A 21,176-nucleotide genomic window follows, 5' to 3' on the forward strand; every position below is an offset into this window, starting at 1 on the left:
AGAGTAAATTTAACATAGTTTTTGTTGTAAAAAAATTATTTTAATACATATAACAGTGATAATTAATAATCTTTATTTTTTTTATGTCATCTGGAATTTGCATTTAACCACAATTATAAATATTAAATTAAATGTGTAATAAAAGTAATATAACAATAAAAACAATTAAAAATTCACAATTTATAAATAAAGATAAAATTCTAAATAATATATTAGTTTAAGTCTTTTTTTATCAGTATTTGTTTCTTAATAGAATATCTAGATTATAATGCACCCCAAATCAGATTAGACGATCCTGTGGATCGGATAGCGTTGGTGGAAAAAAATCTAGATTATATAATTAATATTAATTTAATATTTTAAATAATAATATTTCAATAAAGTCATAAAATTATCAAAAAGAATGAATAGTTAATAAAAAAGGTAACTTACACATAAATTTTATATATATATATATATATATATATATATATATATATATATATATATATATATATATATATATATATATATATATATATATATATTCATCAACGCCCTGATACACAAAGTCAAAGTGACGAAATTGATTTCTCATTGCATCATTTTATTCAGATCTAATCGATGGCAAATTTTCCTTTTCGCTTGTTCTCAATCAACAACGATGCGTCATCTGTAGCTCCTCTCAGTGCCTCTACTCAAAGCACCGCAACTGCCCAAAGGATGGCGTATGTGGAACGTCTTATTATTGAACTCCGCAAGCCTGATCTCCGAGAAAACGCTCTTCATGTTCTCTCGAAGGTACCATTCTATCTTTCTCTTTTTTTTCTTTAATTTTAATATATTTTATGAAATTCACGAGTAATCCAATTGTTAGACGAGTTGTTTAGTATGAAATTGAATGTGTTTTCTCTATCAATATCGATTTGGATTGTTATGCTAACTCCTTTTGCAGATTTAATAATATTTTGAGTCATTTTAAGGTTATTTTTTGGATATTTGGGAGATTCAAAAAGCTTAATCATTTAGGTCATTCTAGTCATAGATGAATCAAAAAGCTTCATAATTTAGTGTATCATGAGTAAAAAATTTCTTTAATTTTTAAATAAATATATATGTTTAAAATAAAATTTGAAGCTTCTGTTCAAGTTTTAATGTAAGTAAATCAATGTTAATTATGTTGGAACATTCAATCACAAGATTGGTAACAATATAGGGTTTGAGTAGTGGAGAAAGAGAGAGTGAGAGAGGAGAGGGTTAGAGAAAGAGATATAATTGAAGGTGAGAAATTATGATTTTGTTCATTCTACAATACACGCAGTAGAATGGCATGATTACAATGCTCCATTTCACAGTGCTCCATTTCACACTTCTTCAATATCTCAAGGGCATATCTCCTTTGATGCATAAGCAGTCCTCTTTTGGACTTGGGGAACTCTATGCCAAGGAAATTTGTCATGATACCAAGGTTACTCATCTCTAATTCTTTCATTAGCTTGCTCTTGAACTTAGAAATACTCTTCTCTTTGTAGCCCGTGATAAACAAATCGTCTATGTATAGACAAAGAATGATCATCCCTTCATTTGTATCTGTTTTCACATAAACTCCATGTCCGGACTCACATTACTTGAAGCCAACCTCAATTAGGAAACCATTTATCTTTTTGTTCCAAGCTCTTGGAGCTTTTTTAAATCTGTATAATGCTTTCTCAATTATAGAACCTCCCTTCTTGGTTTTTCACAACAACAAAAAAACTAGGAGGTTGTTCTACATACACTTCTTCTTCAAGCGGACCGTTCAAAAATGCAGACTTCACATCCATTTGATCGATTGACCAATTTCTGATATTCTCAATACCAACAACTAACTTTATGGTTTCAATTCTAGTAACTGGTGCAAATACCTGGACAAAGTCTATATCTTCTCTTTGCAAAAACCCATTTACAACTAATCAAGCCTTATGCTTGATTATTTCACCTTTGGGATTTGACTTCACCTTACAGATCAATCTTACACCAATCGGCTTCTTTCCTTCAGTATGATCAACTAACTCCTACGTATTGTTTTTCTTAATCAATTCCAGCTCCTCTTTCTTAGCACAAATCCAATTTGGATCACTCAAGGCCACTCCTATCATAACGGGTTCGAATTCGGCCATAAGCGCAAAATGGACGAAATCACCATCATCATTGACTTTGTTGTCAGGAAACATATCACAATCTTGGAGTTTTTGAGGAAAACCTATTTGCCTTGTTGGCCTTCTAACATTCTCTTCATTTTGGGCTTCGACACATGGCGTTTCTGCACTTCCCGTTTTTGTAGAATCTAAAAATTTAAGCCTTTAATCAGTTACAGGTTACTGGTAACCGGTTACACCCTACCGGTAACCGGTTACAACCTACTCATAATGGGTTACAGCGTGCTGCAATGTCTTCAACTCATCGATCACAATGTCCTGGATGATCACAATCCTTCTGTTTGCATCATCAAATAGCTTGTAACCTCTAGTGTGGGTGATACCCTACAAGTATCATCATCTCCCCTTTGTCATTCAACTTCTTTCTAATTTGGCCTAGGACATGTCGATACGCCATGGAATCGAAAAATCTTAAATGGTTCATATTCGATTTGAATCGATACCATGCCTCTTCTGGTGTTATCTTCTCAAGTTTCTTTGTAGGACACCTATTCAACAAAGAGGCATCTATGGATACCACTTCTCCCCACAACTCTTTCGAAAAATTCGTCCCTATTAACATACTTCTCACCATGTTCATAAACGATCAATTCTTCCTCTCGGCAACATCGTTTTTATGGTGTATAGTTTGGTACTACCTCATGCACTATCCCCTCTTCATCCCAAAACTTCACTAAGTCATTTGAGACATATTCGCCTACACCATTCGTTTTGAGAACTTTGAACTTGTGATTGTTTTTTGCTCAACTATGGACTTGATCTTCTTAAACACTTCAAATACCTCATCTTTTTTCTTAATTAGGTATGTCCATATATTTCTACTGTAATCATTGATAAATGTGACAAAGTATCTATTTCCACAAAACGAATCAACTTGCATCAGACCACACTTATCGTAATACACCACCACTAAGTGATGTTTGGTTCTACAACCAGCATCCTTGCTGAATTTACCCTTGTGTTGCTTCGCTTGCACACACTCTTCACAAATTTCAGTCATTATGTTGATGGATGACAGCCCAGTTAACATTCCAATTCTTTTGCAATGCATTGAGATCTCAAAAATTGAGATGCCCAAGATGGTAGTGCCATAACATCTCTTCTCGAATTGTCGTTGTAGCAAGACTCCCATGCACCATAACCTTCAATTGGCAGCATAGGAGCTTTAGGGACCAAAACCCCGTTTGCATCCATAACACGCAACATATTCTCTTCCATGAAAATATTGTAACCCTTCTCAAGCAATTGGTCAATACTTAGAAGGTTACATTTGATTTCCGAAATGTATGATACATTTTTTAACAAGGAATGTCCACCATCCCTTTTCATGGTCAAAACATCATTGATCCCATCAGCGCTAAAGTGGTGTCATATGTGAATTTCACTTTATTCTTCGTGGCTTGGTTGATTTTGACAAACCAATCCTTTCTCCATGTCATATGCGTAGAAAAACCATAATCCAAGTACCATTGCTCAGAAAACTAGGATCCTTCTCTCACAATCACCATAACATTTTCTTCTGCATACGTTTCTACAACGTTCTCGGAACGAATGCTGCTGCACCATTCATCTTCTGTGATCATGACCAAGAGTGTATTCTATTCATCAACCTCTTTCCTTGTAACCCTGGCTTCATCTCCTTTAGATTCCCTCTTGTTCGTGTTGCATTCTCTTGCAAAATGATCGAACTTTTGACAATTGTAGCATTGTGCCTTGCTCGTGTCAATCGTTTCTCTTTTGCCTCTAAAGTTGCCTTGACCACCATTTTTGTCACAGCTTCTCTCACCCTTTTGACAAGTCGAATTCTTCGAATTTTGAGATTATTTTCCACCAAAATTCTGAAAAAATTCCCCTTATCTTCATGGGCCATTTTCCTCTTCTTGTTCTTCTCATTGAACAGAGCTTGCAAAGCGATCTCTGCCTTTGCCTTGTCATTATTTCTATCCTCCATCCTTTGCTCATGAGCCTCAAGAGAGCCTTGAAGCTCCTCTTTGCCCAATGTTGCAAGATCCTTCGATCCCTCTATCGCCATCACAATATTGTCAAATCTTGCTGTCAAAGAACGAAAGATCTTCGACACGACATTCAATTATGTAACTGTTTCTTCACACACCTTGATTTGATTCACCAATAGAGTAATTCGCGACACGTAATTGTTGATTGTCTCCTTTTCTTCTAGTTAAATCAATTCAAGTTAATGTTTGTGAGTTTGTAACCTCACCACCTTCGCTTTATCATCTCTAGCATATGCCTTTTCTAAGGTTTCCCACGCTTGCTTCAACGATTCACAATCACCAACCTTTTCGAAGTTGTCACTTTAAAGTCTTTCTTCTTCTCTTTCGTATGTGTTATGTGTTGCTCGTTGTACATTAAATAATTATTATTTTATTTTTTATGTAATGATAAATTTTTCTGTCATGTGGGATGACTACGGGGGGAGAAAAACCTTGCAATTAAGAGAGACGAAAGAGAAAAAAATGAAAATAAAAGCGTAATACTTAATATTATTGAAATAAAAGAGATATATAAATATAGTTATTAAAAGTGATACTATATGAGAGATAAAAAAAATCTATGTAAAAAACAACTCATTTCATTACAATCAACCAATATCAGTAGTTGGATAGATATTAAGTCACTCATGTTGTGTTACTTCGAACAACAAAAAAAACTCAATATCTTAATTATCCGATCTTATGTAATAAATAAAATCATTGACTATAATGATGGTGGCGACATCAAATTTATTTATGAAAAAATAAGCATTACTACCTCACACAAGTATCACATAATATTACTCTATTTTGGTATTTGTTACTTAACAATTTAATATGTGCTTGGTAATGTTTCTTGAACTCGTCCATTAAAGACACAAATTTGTATTTTTCAATTTCTAATATTTCAGAGGACTGAGTTATTTCGAGATCTTGCACCATTGTTATGGAATTCTTTTGGCACTATTGCTATACTTTTACAGGTATGTTATATGAGACTAACTCAATATATTATATGTTTGTTGAATTTCTTTTCATTATTACTTTTACAAAACTTTTTTCTTTGTTTATACATTTTTTAGAACCTTATTATTTTTTACGAAACAAGATATAGCAAAAAAACATGAGGTAGCAATTTGACATACATTGAGACTTTTTTTTTATGTTGGACAATTTTACAGGAAATAATTTCAATATTTCCTAATATTCCGTTGCAAAATCTTACTCTTGCACAATCAACTCGAGTGTGCAATGTTCTTGCACTACTTCAGGTGAGATAATTTTGTCCTGACAAATTTTGAATCTTATGTCTAACATGAAGACATATGATATTTTTAATTTCCCTTTTTCCTCATATAAAATATATGAAATAAGTTTCTCTAAGACTTTTCTCTAATATTTTTATTATAGTGTGTGGCATCTCACCCTGATACAAAGATGTTATTTCTCAATGGTAATGTCAAGTTTCTTATTCATCTTATCTATTAGTCTTTTCATTATCCACACTTACCTTTTCTTGTTGATATACAGCCAACATGCCTTTGTATTTGTATCCTTTTCTTCAAACAACAAACCAGTTGCCACAATTTGAACATTTGAGGCTTGCTAGCCTTGGAGTTATTGGTGCATTGGTAAAGGTATTGTATTTGAATTGATTCTATTTTTTTATGCGCATTACTATTTTTAGTAAAATTAACTTTAATATAAATAATTTGGATAGTATTCTTTAAAGATTTTTCATGAAAGTATAAACTATGAATGGAAAAACATACAAGTTGAAAACTATATATAATATACTTGAAAAATCTTAGACAGTATAAATTATTTTTTTCTCTTTTATATTATAAATTATTTTCTTTAGAATCTAACAAACTATTTTATTTTCACAATAACAATTATTTTCTTAACAAAATAATTTTTGAAAAAAACTTAAATACAAACACAACTAAAACATTAAACAACTATTTACGATTTTTAAATGACTATAAAAATTGATTCTTTAGTTACATGAATACCATTATAATTGTTTATTTTTATTTGTAATGTGTCAATTGTAATAATTTCTTTTTGTTTATACTTGTAATTTACAGGTTAGCACCAAAGAAGTAATAACTTATCTTCTTTCAAGCGAGATAATTCCCTTGTGTTTGAGCAATATGGAAATTGGAAAAGAAGTATCAAGAACGGTTAAAATCTATATATTATTTTTAGCCTAATTGTTTCTACTTATTTTTATTTCATCCACTTTTGCTACCAATATATCAAATTTGTATATTCCTGCAGGTAGCAACATTTATAATTCAAAGAATTCTGGGAGATGGTGATGGTTTGGCTTATATTTGCGCTGCAGCAGATCGATTTTTTGCTGTACGTCAAGTTTTGGACATGATGTTGAAAAATCTTGAGAAACGACCTTCGCCTCGTCTTTTCAAGCTCGTAATTTCATGTTATTCTCGTTTATCGGATAATCACAGGTTGATTGAGAAGAAACATTATCTTAAGCATTTTGATGAAATATTCCTTTTTCATTCTTTTAAATTTTCTTATAAAAATTATTTCATATTGCAGCAGGGCTGCCATTGCACTAGCAAGCTATCTTCCAAATATGCTCACAAATGCAACTTTCAATAATTATTTTCGTGTAAGTATTTCTTATTACATAACTTATATAAATTTGACTTTGAACTTATTTATACACATGATATGGTCTGGCATAATATGTAATGATGTCGTGTTGTTCTATATTCTTAAAAATTATTGATGTCAAAATATCTATATTGTGTTGTGTCCTAGGATCCGTGTCAAAGTTCATATTTCATAACATGCTAATATAGAACTTCATGAGTTTTTTTTTATGTTTAATGCTTTCAGGAAGATCCAACAACTTGGAGGTTGGTGGAGCATCTGTATGAAAATATAGGGATGAACCAGGATCCATTAGCACCAGGTGAAGGAGAAATCATCAATGATGTTGTTGGAACATCATTGTTTGGTAAATGATATGTCTTGTTATGTTTATTGGGTTTGCAACACCAGAACTTTATAAGCAAGTTATATTTCTACTTGAAAACATGAATCAAGTCAATAATTGCTTATGCATTAAACTGTAATAATCACCTTAAATTTGAAGATGTTTCTTGATTGTGCTAATAGATTTATATGGGTGTGGCTTTTTTGACCATTGATGAATGTTCAAGTTGGTGATAAGATATTAAAGTAAATTTTAGTCTTAGATTGTTTGACACAATTTATATATGATTACTCAAAAAATCAGATAAATTTCATTCAAGAATAATTCTTTTTATTATGAGAATCAATGTTAAATATACATTGTTTGATAGAGTCGTGTAGAAAATAAGGGATAGTGTCAGGTACACCAAACAATATCTCATTTTTTGTCAAAACTTTTTTTCAAACAGAGAAACATATATTTTATTCATCTAAGCCCATCTCAAAGTTGACATGGGTCATATACAATTAGGTGTTTTTGTTCTATCTAACATCAAAACTTAGTGTGATATTAAATGAAGTATTATTTAAAGTAGGCATTTTATGTTTTGGACAATTTGAAAAATCTAAAATGGATGTATTTATTCTCCTATAAAATTTGACTTAAACATAGAATCTTTAGTAAATCTCTGTCTCTCTCACACTCGTATGTACACATGAAAATATGCAAGATAAAATTTTTATTTCTTTATGTGATAAATTTATTGTATATTTTAGCTTAAGTATAGAATCTTTATAAAAATATAATTGTAATAACGAAGGTTTTATAATAAGGCATAAATTTACAAATTAGTTGTCCAATCAAAAGTACATTAAATATCAAAATCTCTTATCTTTTTCAACTAAATTTCCCAACACTTTTCCTTTTACCAAAAGATTGTTAATTACGTATCTCAATTTTGTTATAGAAATCACTTTGTGATGGTCGTAGAGACTTATACATGTGTTTCATTTTTAGAGGAAGGGTTACTACAACATTAACACTGTGTTTCGTTCTATAGAATTAGCACTACAAGAAATCCTTGAAATAGCAGGAGAATTAGCCAGGTATAAATCTTCACGCAAATAAATGACGTTGCTTGGGGTTAAGCCCCTCGCAAAACACAATTTAAAAAAAAAAAACAACATTTGCATACCCAGGGGATACCCCTCGCAAATAGAAGAAGAGGGAAATTTTGATTTTCAAAATCTGCATTGCGAGGGGATACCCCAGGCAAAAGAAAGTGGCGCCAAAAAGAAATTTTATTGGACAGCTAATGCAGCATTTAACGAGGAGCATCCCCAAAGAAATAGTAGTGTTGATTTTAGCGAGGGGTAGCCCCTCGGAAAATATATGGAACCCACATGCTTTTTAATTCTCTCCAAATTAAAAAAAAAAATGTCACTTTCCATGTCTACCATTCCCTCAATATTGTAAAATTCTAAAATTATTTTGTTTGTAAAACTGCCATCTCTCTCATGAATTGTTGATATGGCAAATTCTTTTGTTCATTGTTTTTTATAGGTAACGTTAATGATGAATTAAAAATAAAATCAAATATTTTTTTAAAACAAATTTAATCATCCTATTTTAATATTTCAAATAAAAAACATATTTTAAACAAAAATAATTAAATTCAAATCAAAATAATTAAATTAATTGAATTGAAGATGTTATTTATTATAAGGACATTATAGTACTTTTAAATATATGTAACACTTCCCTCTTTCTTATTTCTTCTCTCTTTCTCTCAAACCAAATAATACTTCAAATCTACTTTATTTCTCATCCTTTTCTCTCTTCTTAGACTCTCTCTTATCTATTTCTCTCTTCACAACTTCTTTTCTAAACCAAACACATCCTAAATATTAGAAATTTAATTTTTATAAAAAAATAATAATAGGAAATTAAATATATATATATATATATATATATATATATATATATATATATATATATATATATATGTATGTATGTGTGTGTGTTTTTGAATTGAGAAATTAAGACACGATTTTACTATTTTTTTCCATGTTTTAAAATCCGGATTGACCCGGCTGATTGAACCGATTCAACCTCGAACCGTTGTCTAATTCGGTTCGGTTTGGACCAATAAACGGTTAGGTCTATAAAATTGAGATAAAATTGCTTCAAGCGCAAAATAACCGTAAAATCGGGACCGGTTTTAGTGAACTAGACGGTTCAAAAAATCAAAGATAATTTTTGTATGTTTTACTTCATTTTATTTCTTTGTTTAAATCTAAAAAATTAATTATAGCAAACATTTAAAATCGTATAGATGAAAAATAAAGAATAAAATTGAACAACACAAGACAATGTAAATGTAATAGAAAGAGAAGAAATAATGTAATGTATGTGGACACAAGATAACCGATGTTGGTCTATTTTATTGTGAAGGACTAATTTGACTCGTGTAATATTTGTGAGGGACCAAAATGAATCTTCACTCTTTTATTTTTAAAAGATTCTACATTTAAGCCCAAATATATGATAAATTTATTACCTAAAAAATAAAAAAAATTGTATATACTTTCATGGTTGCATGCGCAATATATATATATATATATATATATATATATATATATATATATATATATATATATATATATATATTAGGAGGGATCAAATTACACTCAAATAGTTACACCATGAGTTACACTCGCTCATAACTTCACCTCAGATAGTTATTTTCGAAAATCAACCGTTGGATTGAATCATATTATCATATAGATCATATGTGTAAAGTTTGAGATTAATCTATTATGATTTAGTATGTCATCGAATTACATCAAAATTAATATTATATAAAAATCTATTTTGAGTTGATTTTTGTGCATCTTGATGACATAGTAAATCTTCATAGATTAATCTCAAACTTTATACGTATGATCTATATGATAATATGTTTCAATCCAACGTTTGAAATTAAAAAATATTTATCCGAGGTAAAGTTATGAGCGAGTGTAACTCATGGTGTAACTATTCGGGTATAATTTGATCCCTCCTATATATATATATATATATATATATATATATATATATATATATATATATATATATATATATATATATATATATATATATATATATATATATATATATATATATATATATATATATAAGGAGAGATATTCTTACTACAGAGTTTTAAACATTTACTCCAAATCTTAACCCTTAATTTGCATAAATCTAACGACTTTAATTGATTATTTATATAAAAAATATTTTCGAAAAATAATTAGATTAAAAAATATATGTTTCTTGATTGTGCTAATAGATTTATATGGGTGTGGCTCTTTTGACCATTGATGAATGTTCAAGTTGGTGATAAGATATTAAAATAAATTTTAGTCCTCTTTGACACAATTTATATATCATTACTAAAAAAAATTAGATAAATTTCATTCAAGAATAATTCTTTTTTATTATGAGAATCAATGTTAAATATTCATTGTTTGATAGAGTCGTGTAGATAATAAGGGATAGTGTCGGGTACACCAAACAATATCTCATTTTTTGTCAATTTTTTTTTTTTAAACAGAGAAACATATATTTTATTCATCTAAGCCCATCTCAAAGTTGACATGGGTCATATACAATTAGGTGTTTTTGTTCTATCTAACATCAAAACTTAGTGTGATATTAAATGAAGTATTATTTAAAGTAGGCATTTTATGTTTTGAACAATTTGAAAAATCTAAAATGGATGTATTTATTCTCCTATAAAATTTGACTTAAACATAGAATCGTTAGTAAATCTTTGGAAAAAAAAATTAAAATAACCATGTTTGATAAAAAATATACAAGAAAAACCATGTTTTCAGGTTATTTACCAAACTGTCTAGGTTTGGGACTTACTGGAAGTGAATGCGCCAGACCATTTGGCGCATATATACCCAACTAGCCAATCCATTTGGCGTAAACCCTAAAAAAATTAGGGCAAATGGAAGTAGCCAATCCAATTGGCGCATGCACTCCTAAAACAACACATAGGCGCCATTTCATTTGGCTACTATGTGTTGTGTCTTTTTTTTTTAAATTTTACCTGTTTCGGGTATTTTCGCACACCGGTTCGGGTATATATCTGATAAATCGATTCCGGAAAGTGTCTGAAAAATCAATTTTGGAAAAACAGAAGAATATGTCCGAATAATGTTTGCCTTGGCAATTTCGGTTATTCACTAAAGCACAATTTATTGATGAAAAACGGAGGCAAGGTTACAAGAGGTGGTAAGCGAAACTGATACGTTGCATTAAAAAAAAAATACAGATTATACTAAACTTGCGACGATGTCGAGCCACGATTAGGGCATCTTTTGATATTGTGCCCCACCTGACGGCAAATGCTGCATTTTCGTTCCATTTTGCCGCGGACGTCCATTTCGGTTCTAATCCGTGTACTATTGGGACGCCCTTTTTTCTTTCGCCGCATTGCGTCGTTGTGCCAAACTACCTCTCCATCATACTCAGGCCAGTAATCCTCCTTGGCCACCACAGGAAACGCAACACTGTAAACTCTGAGCAATGTCTGAGTCTTGTAAATCGGAGACAGTAGTGATATAGCGTCGCGGTGGGCATACGCACATGCAGCTATGACGTGTGAGCAAGGCATACGAAAAGCTTGAAACCTTCCACAGTCGCACCAATCTTCGTCAAGAAGAACCCTATATTGTTGCCTTGGCAGTCCCTCATTGTGGTCAATTGTCTCGCGCACACTGAACGTGCGATTGAATCGGTCGAAAGAAGTCACCTGATGAGTGTTCGCTTTTGCCGATTGCTGTTGCATAAATTTCATGCAACTATCGCTTAATAGTTGACCAACTTGCCTAACATCACCCCATCTCCTGCCTCTTGTTGAGAAGAGTGAAGCCATCCTAAAGTATGTGGCCTCCACAAGTGCTGTGATTGGAAGGTTACGGATGCCTTTGAAAACGCCATTCATGGATTCCACAAGATTAGTTGTCATATGGCCCCATCGCACGCCATTGTCGTATGCCCTTGTCCATTTGTCCCTGGAAAGATTATCTACCCAAGTACCTGCCTCTGGATTTGTCATTACAATCTCACTCCTATAATGCTGGAATGTGGGTTGGGTCAATGCATAACCAGCATTGACTAGGGCCTTTCTTAGATGTCTGTCCTTGATCTCCCGCATGAAGTTTTGGGCGATGTGGCGAATACAATAGACGTGTTTTGAAGGGGGGTCATGCCATCCGTTCGCTGGATTATTGTAAGCACTCTCTATGGAAGCGTGCCTATCAGAGATTAAACATATGTCAGGCTGGGGAGCAACATGTTCTCGGAGGTTCCTTAGAAAGAAACTCCAAGCCGCCGCAGTTTCACCTTCGACGATAGCAAACGCCACTGGAAATATGTTGCTGTTCCCGTCTTGTGCAACCGCCATGAGCATTGTTCCTTTGTATTTGCCGTATAACCATGTCCCATCAATTTGAAGTATGGGTTTACAGTGTGCAAAACCTCGGACGCAAGGTTTGAACGCCCAAAAAAGCCGATGGAATATTCCGTTTCCTTGGACAGGGTTTCCATCCGGTGCATGCGCGGGCAGTGTCTCTAGAATAGTAACAGTGCCAGGTGCGTAACTGTGTAGCGCATTGAGGTATCGGGGAAGAATTTTGTATGACTCCTCCCAGTTGCCGTAGACTGTCTCAATTGCCTTTGTTTTTGCAACCCACGCCTTTCTGTAAGATGGAGTGTAGTTGAAGGTTGTAACGATGTGTGATATTATATTTTTAACCTTCAGAGACGGATCAGAGCTTATGAGAGGCAAGATCTCCTGACATATAAGATCGGCACTGAGTTTTGTATGATCCTGGGAATTGTTAGGGTTGACACACGTGTGTTTCTGCATAATCGACCCTATTTTCCATGCATTACTTCTCTTCCTATAAGAGGCCAACAGTCTGAACCCGCACTCTGGATTTTTACAAGTGATTACATACCGTTCCAGGTTTGAACGGTCTACTTCAAAATCAACGTTGTTCGCCATGTGCCATTTTTTTATTCTTCTCAGACATGCCTCCTTAGAAGGAAACTTGTCTCCTTCCTTTAATTCTTCGTCATTTTGTATGTAGGGTGTGAAGAAGATGTCAGATGATGGTTCGTCACCTTGGAGGTTCAAGTTACTCATATGTGCTGGAGGTGCGTACGCATGAGCTGGAGGCACCAACGTTTGCTGCTCGTCGTCGGATTCCTCGTTGACCATGTCGTCAAATTCAGTTTCCAGATCGTCTTCTTCCTCGTCAATGACGTCAACCTCGTCTTGCTCATTGACTGGTGGGTCAATAACTTGTGACTGGACAACATTAGTTTCTTGTGTCTCAACCCGAAGAGTAACGTACAGCTCGATGGAATCCAACCCAGAGTATTCGTGGGTGGTAAACATATCTTGCAAGTCTTCGTCATTGGCAATCTCCATCTCGTAAAACTTGACGGTGTTGTCTTCATTGAAATTGGGACATTGGTAAAAAACGCTTGCAATAGGACCCATTGCAATCTTAGAGTATAGTCGATGAATGAAGGACGAAAATGTTGCTCTTTTGCTCAACAACAATGGTACAACCTGAGTGTTTCTCATCACAAAACCGGCTATCTCAAGAGAGTAGGTCTCACCGTTCAGATGGGCATGCACAAGGTACTGGGTTGATGAAGTCATTTTGACTGGGAAAGTGTTTGGGTGTTGTAAGCTCAAGTCAGATTGGATAAAATTGTTGGTGTGGGCTGTAACGGTTAGAAAATATTGGGTGGCCTTATAAATTGTGCTTCTTACATCCTTGCCAACACATAGACACGCTGATCTATGTCAAGTACCCCATCACGCGTCTGATAAGATTCTTGATAAGATTCCTGCAACGATTCCTGATAAGATTCCTGCAACGATTCCCCCTAGACAAAGCATGCATGCAGCCCTACATCTAGCAGCTAGTTCTGAAATAAATATTTATATATATATATATATATATATATATATATATATATATATATATATATATATATATAAATATATATATATATAAATATTTATTTATATTTATATATTTATTTATTTATGTATATATATATCAATATTTATTTATAATTATATATTTATTTATTTATATATATATATATATCAATATTTATTTATATTTATATAATTATTTATGTATATATATATAAATATTTATTTATGTATATATATATATTTATTTATTTATATATGTCATGTACCCTAGCATGTGTCTGCATATGTCATGAAACGACTCCTGATAAGATTCCTGCAACGATTCCTGATAAGATTCCTGCAACGATTCCCCCTAGACAAAGCATGCATGCAGCCCTACATCTAGCAGCTAGTTCTGAAATAAATATTTATATATATATATATATATATATATATATATATATAAATAAATATATATATAAATATTTATTTATATTTATATATTTATTTATTTATGTATATATATATATATCAATATTTATTTATAATTATATATTTATTTATTTATATATATATATATATCAATATTTATTTATATTTATATAATTATTTATGTATATATATAAATATTTATTTATGTATATATATATTTATTTATTTATTTATATATGTCATGTACCCTAGCATGCGTCTGCATATGTCCTGAAACGATTCCTGATAAGATTCCTGCAACGATTCCTGGTAAGATTCCTGCAACGATTTCCCCCTAGACAAAGCATGCATGCAGCCCTACATCTAGCAGCTAGTTCTGAAATAAATATTTATATATATATATATATATATATATATATATATATATATATATATATAAATATTTATTTATATTTATATATTTATTTATTTATGTATATATATATATATCAATATTTATTTATAATTATATATTTATTTATTTATATATATATATCAATATTTATTTATATTTATATAATTATTTATGTATATATATAAATATTTATTTATGTATATATATATTTATTTATTTATTTATATATGTCATGTACCCTAGCATGCGTCTGCATATGTCCTGAAACGATTCCTGATAAGATTCCTGCAACGATTCCTGGTAAGATTCCTGCAACGATTTCCCCCTAGACAAAGCATGCATGCAGCCCTACATCTAGCAGCTAGTTCTGAAATAAATATTTATTTATATACATATATATATATATATATATATTTATATATATATATATATATATATTTATTTATTTATTTATTTATTTATTTCTATATTCATGTATATGTTTTTATTTATATATATACATAATATATATTTATATACTTATATATATATATATATTTATATATATATATATATATATAGATATATATATATATATATATATATATATATATATTTATATATATATATATATATATATATATATATATATATATATATGTTTATTTATTTATTTATTTATATAGCGTAATTAATCTTCAAAAAACCATAATTAACACAAAGACCACATTAATTTTAATTGAACGATCCGGTTTTGGCAACCCAAAACAACCGGTATATCACAATATTACATTGCAAAATAACAAATAAAAACTTGTAGTACACGCTCGATCATTGCAACAAAGAAAACAACACTTAATCTAAACTACTCAAGTATCACTGCAAGAACAAGTGGATCTTCAACGCCTCGGTTAACCTCTCCACTGTATGTCCAAAACATTAGATCCACGTCCACATCGTCTTTCACACGGTCCCAATAATACATGTAGGTGCCTTCTGGATTATTATCCGTCAACGTAATGTATGGACAACGGTAATCTATCTGTTTAACTTTTCTGGTTGGACCATCTAGTTGACGAAACCCAATGTTGATGGCTCTAACAATTCTCTGGAAATTCCAGTGGGGGTTAAGGCAGACACGCATGTGCCTACCTTCCTCAAAAAAAACGACAGCCCAAACTGAGTTCATTTTTTAGTGTTTGCAGTAAGAATGAAGAAAGAGTTGGTACTTCAACTCCACACACTCATACCTATATTTATAGGGGGTGAAATACAGAGGAAAATAACTTTGTTAATTATTAATAACTTAAATACTAATAGGAAACTTGGTAATGTTAAAAAAACATTTCATTAATATATGCTCAGAGCATTTAATTGGACGGTACAGAAGTAATTGAAAGGGTAAAGAAATTGCGACATCTAGGAAATTACAACGGTTAGGACAATGTCTTCTCTGTCCTCCATCATTCGAGTGCATTGAATGTCGTCCTCCATAGTCTCCCACCAACGCTGTCTTTCAAGAAAAACACCGCCCCTTGTTCTAAGTCTCTTGATAGATCTGATTTGTTCGCCTGGACTCCACTCTCCGTCCAAAAACCTTAAGAGGGTTCTCTTAAGCTGGTCCATGGTTTGAATGTTCCAAAACAACACCTGATAAACTAACTGATTTTTTTGGGCATGCTTACTCTTTTCAGAACGTTCAACGTTTTCGCACTCGTAGTAAACATACCATCGCTTCGGACGACCGCATTATACCATACCTGAACATTGCTGGTTTCGGTCCGATTAGCAGGATCGCCGAGTCTTCTATTGACCACAAGTTTGTTCTTGCTTTGCTAGAACGCTGGAGGCCCGAGACACACACCTTCCATCTTCCAACAGGGGAGTGCACCATCACCCTTGAAGATGTTCATATGCTACTCGGCCTTCCTGTTGATGGTAAGGCAATTAATGGTTGTGTTATGCAGGCGAATAGCTTATGCCAAGAGGCAATTGGAATAGACTTGATAGAAGGAGCCGTTGGTGCTAGGGGGCAAGGTGTTAACCTCAAGAGGTTAAAGGAGCATTATAAAAATTTTCACTTGAATGATGCGTCTCCCCAAGAGACCATACTGCAGAAAACTATGTGTTATGTATTGTTGCTTATTGGAAACGTTTTGTTCCCGGATAGCACGGGTAACACGGTTAACTTTATGTATCTTCGTTTGCTAATGGATTTTAGTAGAGTAGGTCTGTACAGCTGGGGGTCTGCGGTACTGGCTACCTTGTACCAGTCACTATGCAAAAACGCGGTTGCTGAGTCCTGCACATTCTATGGATGTGCCCTGTTGGTGCAGGTGTGGGGGTGGTGGAGGATGCCCATACTGGCCCCGGTTAACAACGGAAGTTGGGACTTTCCGTATGCCTTGAGGTAAGTTTTTAGTATACCATTTTCTCCTTACACATTCTACTCCATTCTAACTAAATCATTATATTTTTGTTGTAGATATTGTGTGAAAAAAATGGACTTCACACGTAATCCGCGGTCAAATATCACAATGTACCGCACGCTAATTGATCACCTTGGACCCCATCAAGTATTATCTCTAATTCTTTTCTTCTTTTTTATAAGTATTTTCCTTAAATATTTTTTCCCGAAGTAATGTATAAATCTCATGCATCTAGTTCATATGACGACCGTATCTCGAGTGTGAGTATGAGCCTAGAGCTCAGGATGCAGAAATCTGGACGACAAAATGCTGCTTAATCCGGTACAACATAATAGAAATGCATCAAAGTGACCGGGTGATGCTTCAATTTGGGATGCGTCAACGGATACCCGACCCTCCTGTTGACTTGGGAGTGTGGCACCTAAAAAGAGTGAACCATCAATGGACACACCAACACTGGAAGGATTTTGCACCCGATCATCGCCAGATGTGGAAGAACCGTCGCCAGTATGTCCTAAACTTCCCCGTTAGTGACCATGAAATGAAACCTTCTCCTGAGTACATGAGTTGGTATCGTACAGCCACAACCCCTAACCTGTTTCTTGCAGCTCCATTCTATTTGATTGATCCCCGTGCACAGAACTACATCTTGCCACAACAACAACAACCGGAAGAAGAACCACAACAACAACAACAAGAACAACAACAACTCCGGCAACAACAACGACTTCAGCAGCGACAACAACAAAGCCTGCAACACCGCCAACAACAACTCCTACAACAGCAACGACAACAACAACTCCAGGAACAACAACAAATCCAGCAACAACAACAAAATATTTTCAGTACTCCATCCCGTTCCGCACGCAACATCCGCCAATCAAATATGTTCCAATCCCAATCTCAACCATTACAAGGGTATGAAGACCGCCATCCTTCCTCGGACCAATATCAGACCCACTCACAACCATTCGGATTTGCAACATTTGTTGGGTCCTCAAGGGGATTCGGCCAAAACCTAACTCCCGGTTCATCTAGCCTTCATCTTAGTCCCGACGATGGTCCTCATGGTGAATCCTCTCACCGTGGCGCCCCCTCCGGCTACGCAACACCTACAAACCAATTCGGCTTTAACCAAGGTAGTTCTAGTGCTGCGGGATGCTATGAACCGGAGGTCTTTTCCCACCCCACTCCACCACCACGAATAAACACATTTGAGGGAATGGGTAGCCGACTTTACAACAGCGGTTTTCCGGATAATTATGGGGGCGTCGACGAATTCATAGACAGCGATCCACGCGACATCCCAGTACCAGCCCCCGTGACACAAACCCAACAAGAAGCACAAAGGGGCAGGGGTAGGGGTAGAGCTAGGGCAAGAGGCGGTGTCAATATTCGCGGCGAAATCAACGATCGCGGTAAACGTCCCATTATAAGACCAGGTTGCGGAACGGATGGCTATCTTGGTGATGGACGTCATTGATCATGTTGTTGTATTTTTCATTAATCTTTGGTATCGTTTCTGAAATTAATTGTAACCGATGTTTAGTTTTTAAATTATATTGTAATCGATGTTTAGTTCTTAAATTATATTGTAATCGATGTTACAATTTTGATTTTCGTTTTCTGCATTACATTTATAAGGCGAAAAAAATATTTTACAAATTTATTTCTGTAAATATCATAACAAATAAAATAAAAAAAAAATTTAAGTTTAATATATTCAACTAAAATGAATTAAAAAAAAATGAAAAAAAAAATAAAAAAAAAGCCCTAGAACTAAGGCGCCAAATGGTTTGGCTTCTAGGGCAAAAACCCTAGACTTATGCGCCATTCCATTTGGCGCAAACATATTGGATTTTAGGGCATGCCAATTCATTTGGCGCATGCACCCAAAATTTACACTTATACGCCATTTCATTTGGCGCATTCAGTATTCTGATATCCCAAACCTAGACAGTTTGGTAAATACCCCGAAAACATGGTTTTTTTCGTATTTTTTTTATCAAACCTGGTTATTTAAATTTTTTTTTCAAATCTTTGTCTCTCTCACACTCGTATGTACACATGAAAATATACAAGATACAATTTTTATTTCTTTATGTGATAAATTTATTGTATATTTTAACTTAAATATAGAATCTTTATAAAAATATAATTGTAATAAAGAAGGTTTTATAATATGGCATAAATTTAAAAATTAGCTGTCTAATCAAAAGTACATTAAATATCAAAATCTCTTATCTTTTTCAACTAAATTTCCCAACACTTTTCCTTTTACCAAAAGATTGTTAATTACGTATCTCAATTTTGTTATAGAAATCACTTTGTGATGGTCCTAGAGACACTTATACATGTGTTTCATTTTTAGAGAAGGGTTACTACAACATTAAATATTGGAAATTTAATTTTTATAAAAAAATAGTAATAGGAAACTATATATATATATATATATATATATATATATATATATATATATATATATATATATATATATATATATATATATATATATGTATATATATATATATATATATATATATATATACTTTGGTAAATTTGGCGGATAAGTAAAAATAAATTAACTATAAAATAGCTTTAAAGAGTACAATTTATCAACTAAAAAACCACATTAATATATCTATATGTATAGCTTTCATCACGTGAGTGTAACTATATAGTTCCTTGGCCCAATCAGTTTTTTTAGTGCGCGCATAAGTTAATTCAATACCCCAAATTGATAGTGTCAACAATTATTATAATTGGAGCATCAAAATATTGGTATTGTTACATCTAGAGCTGTCAATATAGACTACCCGGCCCTAAACGGGTCGGCCCTAGCGGGTTCTGCGTTTTTCAGGGCTGGGCCAAAAATGCCCTGTATAATATGGACTCGAGATTTACTACCCGAACTCGGCCCTAAATGGGTTTCGGACTACCCTACCCTAAATGGGTTTTTTTATTTAAAAAAATTAAAATAAAAACTCCATAATATTTATTATAAATAAAATTAAAAATTAAATTATTTTAAACATAATATATTTTTAAGTACTATATTATCTCTTATAAATACTATAATGTGTTTCTAAATACAATATATGTCTAAATTGTATAAAATAATACTTGAATATTTATTATGAGAGAAAAACTAATATAGTACGATAAAAAAATGTTGATTATGTTAATGTATAATATTTAAAAGAGAAGGATTGAATAAAATAGAGATAAAATTTAGTGAAGTGAGAAAAATCGATATGCTATTTTGGAGTAAGATAATATAAATATTAATATAATTTTTTAAAATTTATAATTATGCGGGCCTGATGGGCTACCCACGACCCATATGGGCTAGCCCTAATGGGTAGCAGGGTTGGGCTAAAATGGCTCTGAAAAATATGGGCTCTAATTTTAAGGCCCAAGTCCTATGATTTTTCGGGCCTGGCGGACCGGCCCATATGGGCTAGCCCATTTTGATAGCTCTAGTTACATCATCACAATATAGATCTGACATAAGTACAAGGAACACATAAGATACATCAAATATGTTTACAAATTACAACATCTCTGGGTACAAAATAACCAAACACGCAACGGAATATAACATAAGTTATAAACCACTTAAAATCTTTAAGGTGATATTCTCTTTACCTTTGGTGAGTATTTGCTTATCTGAAAAATAATTAACTACGAGAACTGGGATAAAAATATTTAAGTGAGGTTCTACTAAGATTATAAGTCCACACACTACTTCTCTTATACAACAAGACAACATCATAGCTCATTTCAAGTGTGCATTCTTTTGAAACATACTCTACATATTACTA

At 32.8% G+C, this 21,176-nt stretch overlaps 1 protein-coding gene across 1 annotated transcript; it reads left to right on the forward strand.

Moving 5' to 3' along the window:
- Positions 1-5,008: 5,008 nt before the first annotated feature.
- Positions 5,009-7,331, forward strand: LOC131619672 (uncharacterized). Its single transcript, XM_058890744.1, has 9 exons — positions 5,009-5,017; positions 5,083-5,154; positions 5,323-5,442; positions 5,582-5,624; positions 5,702-5,808; positions 6,262-6,357; positions 6,455-6,645; positions 6,740-6,812; positions 7,043-7,331. The coding sequence occupies exons 1-9, from the start codon at positions 5,009-5,011 to the stop codon at positions 7,169-7,171; spliced, it is 840 nt and encodes a 279-aa protein (XP_058746727.1). The 3' UTR covers positions 7,172-7,331.
- Positions 7,332-21,176: the final 13,845 nt, after the last annotated feature.

Source organism: Vicia villosa, linkage group LG7, assembly GCF_029867415.1.
Source record: "Vicia villosa cultivar HV-30 ecotype Madison, WI linkage group LG7, Vvil1.0, whole genome shotgun sequence".
Taxonomy (NCBI): domain Eukaryota; kingdom Viridiplantae; phylum Streptophyta; class Magnoliopsida; order Fabales; family Fabaceae; genus Vicia; species Vicia villosa.